The sequence below is a fragment of the Phacochoerus africanus genome, chromosome 6, assembly GCF_016906955.1.
Source record: "Phacochoerus africanus isolate WHEZ1 chromosome 6, ROS_Pafr_v1, whole genome shotgun sequence".
NCBI lineage: Eukaryota > Metazoa > Chordata > Mammalia > Artiodactyla > Suidae > Phacochoerus > Phacochoerus africanus.
Genome location: NC_062549.1, coordinates 111626529 through 111634316, shown reverse-complemented (window position 1 = coordinate 111634316; position 7788 = coordinate 111626529). Strand labels below are relative to the sequence as shown.

Genomic DNA, 7788 nt, shown 5'->3' with positions numbered 1-7788 from the left:
AGATGAGTTTAAAATCTACAGAGAAAGAGTCCACACGTTTTCGTTACTTAAATTTACGACTGCTTCTCTTAATTGGGCTCGCATTATTCAACACTGCTAAGTGGAATTTTTGGAGTACTCTCTTTTCCACCCGGTCTATTTCTGTTTTGAGGGTTTGTTTCCTAGGAAACCAGCCTGGGTGGAATATGTTTTTTTAGAAAAAAGGGACAGAAAAAAGGCCAACACGTGACTGATGAGCATGAATCAGAGGGTGAGGTCAGCAACCTGCCGGGCTGTTTTCTGCTGTGGAAAAAGAGATGTGTGAGGAGAGAAGCTCCTGGGGTGGGGGGCACAATGCAGGGGATCCCGGGCCATAACCACCGAGAGGGCACCCGGGGTGCAAGTGTATGCATGGGGCAGTGTTGGAAAGTGGCCTGAAAATAAATGGGAGACTGCTGGCAGCTGTCACCCCAGTGTCACTGGACAGACTTGTGAGTGGGGTGCCCTCATGCCAGGGCCAGGAGAATCTGTGCCAAGGCACCACCCATAGAACACTTTCTCCAGGAAGTTTGCCTTGGACCCAATTTAGGAATAATGCAAACCACGTGGCCACTCAGGCTGTGTATCTTTATGTTAGTGCTGAGCACACGTTGCTTTAGCAAAGCTTTTTCTGATGCTCCGTACTGTAATAATTTAAAGGCCATCAGTTTTGTGGTCATCCAGACCAAACTTACAAGCTGCAAGGATTCTAGAATTTTTTCCTAACTCCTCACCTCAGATTCCATCTCCTCAACACCACGAAAGTTGCTTAAGGATGTGCTTCCAGAAATCCTGCAGGACTGGGAAGGGGGTGAGCATGTAGCAAGGTCTGAACTGTAAAAAATGCAAAGGCACCTGAGTGCCATCCAGCTCTGTGGTTAGGTAATGGCCGTGTGTGTGTGTGTGTGTGTGTATGTGTATGTGTGTGTGTTGGGGCAAGGAGCTGGTGCACCCCTGCTCAAGGACACACAACGAGGATGTAAACCCAAGAACTCCCCAGGGGCCACATCCATAAACACTGCACTGCACTCTGAGAGTGGGTGGTGGGGTTCAGACTTGAATGTGACCGCACGGCCTGAACTCTAGCCACACTGCTACACTGTCCTGCCTCCCAAATAGCTTTTTTTTTTTTTTTGTCTTTTTGCTATTTCTTGGGCCGCTCCCGCGGCATATGGAGGTTCCCAGGCTAGGGGTCGAATCGGAGCTGTAGCCGCCAGCCTACGCCAGAGCCACAGCAACGCAGGATCCGAGCCGCGTCTGCAACCTACACCACAGCTCACGGCAACGCCGGATCATTAACCCACTGAGCAAGGGCAGGGATCGAACCCGCAACCTCATGGTTCCTAGTCAGATTCGTTAACCACTGCGCCACGACGGGAACTTCCCAAATAGCTCTTGAATACGAGACTTCTCTCTTTCCTCTTCTACCACCCTTGGCCAAGCTGCCATCACGCCACCTGGATTATTGCACTAGCCTCCTCTTTGGCCTCTGTGCCGCAATCCTTGACTCCTCTAATCACTTCCCTCTCCCTTAGTTAGAGTGATCTTTTAAAACACAAGAAAATGTTAAGAAACGCTCAGGTTAAAAAAAAAGCCCCACCTCTTTGGCTTCCCATTATACCTAAGCCTCTGAAATCTTGCAGCTGACAAGCCCCTGCACGGTCTGGCCCTGCCCATCCCACTGGCCTTCCCTCACCAGCCTCATCTTGCCCACTGCTTCTCCATCTTCCAGGCTCCAGCTGCATCATTCCTGAACTTGCCAAGGGCCTTCTCACACCAGGACGCCCTCCTAGACTGGCACCTTCTTCCCACTTACACCTCCATCCCCTTGCTAGTTCATTCATACTCACCCTTTAGAACTCAGTTTCCCTGAACCCCCAAACTAGGTAATAGCACTCGGTATGCCCCCTTTTCCTCTACCAATAAAAGTGAGCTCTCTGAGGGCAGGAACGGCGGGTGACTTAGTCCCAGTGTCCTGCTATCAACACTCAAGTGTTTGTTGAATGAATCACTGAATGACTGAAGTATTAGCCAGACCTACATTTGAATCCTGGCTGTACTGCTGATGATCCAGGAGATCGAGGGCAGGTAACTGAATGCTCTAAGCACGTTGCATGCATCCAAGCGAGGGGTAGTCATTGTGTTAATAATACTTACTTTCCTGGTATGAGATCGCACGCATCAAGTGAGGATTTTGAATTTGCTCTTTGGGAACAGATCCATTTTGGTTGTGAATGAGCTGGAAAACGTTAGCTAAGATTAAATTCGGAACATCAAAAAGGAGCCCCAAATGATCCCCAAACGATAAATGGGTATCATTTCCTGAACTTTTCTGTATGAATGGAAGAGTTCATAAAATTTGGGGAAATAAAGAAAATTAGGGGACATGGGAAATAGCCATCAAGTATTATGTATTCAAGAAAAGAAATTCAGTATGTAAAAGGAGCTTTATTGGCAGACAGGAGACCAGGAGTCTGGGTTCTCTGGGTGTGAGCTCTGTGACCTGAGCGTGTCTGCGGGCTCAGCCTCTTCATGTGGCAAATGGAGGGAGAATATTTTCCAAGAGCGTGGACTGAATCGATTTCTGAAGGCCTCCTCACTTTGGGACCAAGACTTCTAGGAGTCAGAACTAAATTATGTTACTGAGACAGTTCTGGAAAATAGAGACCAAACAGAGGAGAAGATAAGCACAGCAAAGTCACCATGGAACACAAATTCGCCTTTGGGTCACTGAGGCTCCCTTCCCCCCCTCCCCGGCCCCCTTCCTCCTTCTGGCTTCTCTGGCTTCTCTTTCCCTGTCATGACTCCACTGCTTTCCTCATTCACATACTGGAAAGAGGTCTCAAGGATTGTAGACCCCAAAACCAAGGCGGTAATAAAGAACTCTGCCTGTTGCTTTTGCAGAGACTTGGGGACCGTCCCCTTGAGAGAACACGCCCAACCGGAGGATCTGGCAGCTGATTGGGGGGGACGCAGCTGAGGTCCTTCGGGTGAAGGCTGTTCTTTAGTCTTGGACACCTGCAGTTATGAAAGATAAGAAACATTCTCTCTGGCGCCCTGGCCCCAGCGACGAAGAGAAAGCTCTGAAGGTTCGAACTTGCTCATGAGGAAAGGTTGTCAGAGAACCAGAACATCCTCATTCAGAAGCAAAACAAGAGTGTCCCTTTCCCTCCTCTGGTGCCCTTAGCGGACCACCCCCGTGCTTCTAGCACGTGGCACATTTTGCCATGAGCGTCCCTTATTTGGGTACGCGTTCCTTTCTCTCAATAGGTTATAATTCCGTGGGAGGAAGGAGCCGTGTTTTATTCATCTTTATCAATAAATGTTTGGCATTGAAATGAGCAATTTGATATTTTAGGAGTGTAAAAATAGTCTGTTTCTCTACATGCTGACTTTTAGTGGGGATATCCTTAAAGCTTTTGCCATTCCTGATGCATCATAATAATAGTGGCAATTATTCAGTCGGCTATTTGTTCCACCAATATTCATGATGTGCTACTGACCCACGCTGGTGTAGCCCTTAGTACCCTTCAAAGCCCTTTCCTGCCAGCGTCTCTGAGCCCCAGCCCAGCCTCCTGCCATCCAGGTGTAGGGCTGGATGTGGAGGTGTTAGGTGGGGCTGGAGACCTGGCAGCAGCCCCCCACCCCGCATTACCAGTGGCCAGTAGGACGGGGTCTCCCACGCAGGGGGACCAGCTTGTTGACAAAGATGGGATCAGGCAGGAGATGTACTTACAAGGTGAAGAGTTTCTATTTTCATGTAAAAAGCGGAGTTGGGCAAAGGACCTTCTTTCCCCATGATTAAAGTAGTTCTGTCTTGGGGTGTCGTATCTATAATGAAATTCTAAAGAGAAAAGATGAAAACTAGGACTCACTGCCTGGGAGCAACAGCTGTCCCCACTTCATCCTGTATTTTCTACGACAGCCCAGTCATGCTCACCCTTAGCTGGGTCTTTACCACGGACCCTCCAGGAGTTATGAATCTTGGTGCCACACTTCTCACATTGATTACTCGGCACTCCAGCTCCAGAAGCAGGATAGCAGCTGTACCCTGTATCAGAACCTGAAAAAGCCGAAGTTACACAAAGGTTGTGTGGGTTTTGTTGGTGTTGGTGTTGTTTTGTCTTTTTAGGGCCACATCTGTGGCATATGGATGTTCCCAGGCTAGGAGTTGAATCCGAGCTGCAGCTGCCCACCTGCACCACAGCCACAGCAACGCAGGATCTGAGCTGCATCCTCGACCTATATCACAGCTCCCGGCAACACTGGATCCTTGACCCAATGAGTGAGGCCAGGGATCGAACCAGTGTACTCATGGGGCCAGGAATCGAACCAGTGTACTCATGGATACTAGTCGGGTTCGTTACCGCTGAGCCACGACAGGAACTCCTGAGTTTTTGGATTATAGCCATAAAATGTGCTCTGGAAGTAGAACTCTGGCCCTGACAGGTGTGCATTAGGCCCCTGGTGTTCACTTTCCTGGGGGAAATTTACCAAGGGGGTTGCCAGCCTCGGGGCGACATTTGGGATCCGGTTATGACAATGGAGAGATGTTTTGACAGGTAACAGTCCCCACAGGAAAGTCTCAGGATTTGCCCAGCACACATAGGTGTTTGGTCAAGCTCTTCTGGAGGGATGGCTCTGTGAGGATGTGGCCCATTGAATTATCAGACAATCTTGCACTTGTAGTTATTTTTCCAGATTTGCCCTGAGACGTCCACATTGTCTTCGTAGACCCTGCAGCAACCAAGAACTTTGGTTTTGTCATCCAGGCAACTGGGATGACAAAACCAATTCCTAAGTCCATGTGGGAACCTGTATCATAGCTTTGCCCTCATCAGTACCACGGAGAGACTGGCAGGAGAGCCCACGTGCGTCCAGTGCACGTCTGGGTCTTATCTGGCAGCCTGTGGGCAGTGGACCTCTCCAGGGAAGGCCAGAGGGGGAGCCTGCGCCTGGCAGGTGAGCCCTTCCCGCTAGTCAAGCAGCGGCTAAGCCCCAGGAAAGACAAGGCTGGGGGGCAAAGCTACCTGCCTTCCCTCCTGACTCCTGATTCACTCATCAGTCACGTTGTCTTCCCAAGTGCAGATAACAGATGCAAATGAGCTCTAGGAAGGGTTTTTTTTTTTTTTTTTTTCTTTCCCAGATCTCACTCAGCCAAGTCCCTGGATGCCTTCTTAATCCAGAACCCGAGGAAATTACAACTAGAGGAAGAAGGAGGGAAGGTTGCATTGCGCAAGGGACAGGGCGGGGGTTCAGATGGGCCTGAGTGTGCAGCCTGGCTCTGCTGCTTATGAGCTGCGATGGTTGACAACATGCCCACAAATTCCTCCAGAGGAGGGAGCCGACCTCCTCTCTCCTTGATTGTGCACTGGACTGAATGACTTGCTTCTAACAAGTAGAATAAAGTAAAATGCTGGTGTACAACAAGTCCTAAGAGACACTGAAGTTTCCACCTCGGTCTTCCTCTTGGATCACTTGCCTGGGGGACGCTGGCTGCCACGTCTTAATGACACTCAAGCAGCCTATCGGGGTGGCCCGCGCGGTGAGGAACTCCTGCCCATGGCCATGCCAGTGAACGATCTTGGAAGCAGATTCTTGAGCCCCAGTCCAGGCTTCAGATGATGGCAGAATTGGCCAACATCTTGACAGCAGCCTCTTGAGAGACTTTGAGCCTGAACCACCCAACTACTGACTCCCTAATTTCTGACCCACAGAAACTATGGGACAACAACTGTTTGCTGTTTTGAGCCATTAAGGTTGCGGATACCTCATTAAACAGTAGTAGATGATACACCAGCTCTTTGACCCTGGCCAGTCACTTAATTTCTCCAAGCCTCCACTTCTCTATAAAATAAAGATACGAACTCCTACTTACAGGGGTATTGGGGTAGTTAAATGATATATTCTCCATGTCAATACGTCTCAAAGTTTTTATTTCGGAACTCTCTTACACCGTTATAATCGAGGACTGTAAAAAGCTTTTGCTTATTGTTTTTTACCACATAATATATGGCGTTTTTCATACCTGTGGTTAAAATCCACTCCTCACCTTGCACTGGAGAAGAGGTGTCACACGATATTCAGTCAGCTGAATGTGGGTTGGTAGAGAGCTATTTATTTATAAATTTCAAGTCAGTTTCGCTGGAAGAATCATGCAGATTTTCCTAAGACTGAATGAGCAGTCCCAAGGCTTTTTTTTTTTTTTTTAGTATTTTAAGCTGAGGCATTTGAAAAATATTGTCATTTAAAACACTCATAAGCCCTTTCATGTTTGCAAGATAACATTTTTAACAAAAAGCTATTTTTGAAAATTTTTAAAAATCGGAAGAGTGGCAGCGTTTTATGTTTCGGAGAGTATCTAGACTAGCTGAGAGAAGGCAGCTGGATCCCACAGCTGGATCTCTACTCAACCTATTGCAATATTGTTCTTGCACGGAAAAGAGAGGACCTTACACCGCCCCCCCCTTCAAAGGGACTCAGGGACCCCCAGGGCCCCTCTGACCACACTTTGAAAATCTCTTCTCTATTACGATACCTGCTATATATATAGAAAGGGTTCAATCCGTGAAAGCTATTATTATTATTAGAAAATGTGCCACCTGCAGAGAAGAAATAGAACTCAGTGGGATGTAACAGGAAGACCACTGAGTTGAAGGAAAGGCTCGTGGCCAACAGGCTGTGTGAACGTAAACAAGCCTGCTTAGCTCTCTGGCCCCCGGTTTCCTCCTGTGTGAACTGGGTAGATTCGGCTGAGGCACTGATTTCCGTGCTCAGGAGCTGCCTAAGCAGGCACCTCTTCCTCACCCAGGGCAGTCCTGCCAGGGGTGTTTTCTGCTTAAAGTAGCTTTGGAGAAAGGCTCTTACGACTGAAAAATCATTGAATTCCATGCACTGGTGCTCTCTGGTCCCCACCACCCCCAGCTCCTCCTTGGCCTCTCTGAGATGTGATGGACAGGACCACTCCCAGATGCGGCTCACGGGTGATGCTGCAGGGCTGACACGCAGGACCGAGGCCGTCTCATGCCTGAGTCGTGGGCCCTGCGACTGCAGCCAGAGGGTGTGGGCACTTTCCCCCTACTTGACCACAGCTCCTTTGTATCAATCCATTATCACTACTATTATTTTGTGTCTCTTTAGGGCCACGCCCATGGCCTATGGAAGTTCCCAGGCTAGGGGTTCAATCAGAGCTGCAGCTGCCGACCTACACCACAGCCACAGCCACAGCCATGCAGGATCTGAGCTGCATCTGTGACCTACACCACAGCTCAGGGTAATGCTGTATCCTTAACGCACTGAGCGAGTCCAGGGATAGAACCTGCATCCTCATGGATACTAGTCGGATTCGTTACCATGGAGCCACAATGGGAACTCCTCAATTCATTAATTTTGCAAAAAAAAAAAAATAATAACCAGTGTGCCACAGCCTAGTCTAGGTAATGCTCTCTAGTGTGGCAGGTGGTCTGACCCCAAGGACCAGTGGACCATGAAGACTGGTCCCAGACCCCTCAGCTTACCGAGAACAGAGTCTGGGTGCAGTGCCTTGTCTTGCATAGCAGTGGGAAACCTTCCACGGTTGATGCCTCTGCAGCCTTTTTTCTCCATGTTTTGCTTCCTAAAAAAGGTGCATACGATTCCATAAGCTTTTAGTACATTGCTCACGGAGATAATGAGAGCACTGGTAAAACCGAGGTAAAATTTCTTACGTCAGAGCCTGTCATTCTCAACACGGAGATCCCCTCTGCCTGCCTGTTTGAGAGCTTCCCTCTG

At 48.8% G+C, this 7788-nt stretch overlaps 1 protein-coding gene across 1 annotated transcript in view; it reads right to left on the bottom strand.

Moving 5' to 3' along the window:
• Positions 1–2974: 2974 nt before the first annotated feature.
• Positions 2975–7788, bottom strand: part of AKNAD1 (AKNA domain containing 1) — a 30562-nt gene continuing 25748 nt past the window's right edge. The window contains exons 8-11 of the mRNA XM_047785145.1: positions 7536–7633; positions 3959–4081; positions 3755–3862; positions 2975–3036 (exon numbers count right to left, since the gene is read on the bottom strand). Coding sequence (XP_047641101.1) covers positions 3023–3036; positions 3755–3862; positions 3959–4081; positions 7536–7633 — 343 coding nt within the window. The 3' untranslated portion in view covers positions 2975–3022. The remainder of the gene's footprint in view (positions 3037–3754; positions 3863–3958; positions 4082–7535; positions 7634–7788) is intronic.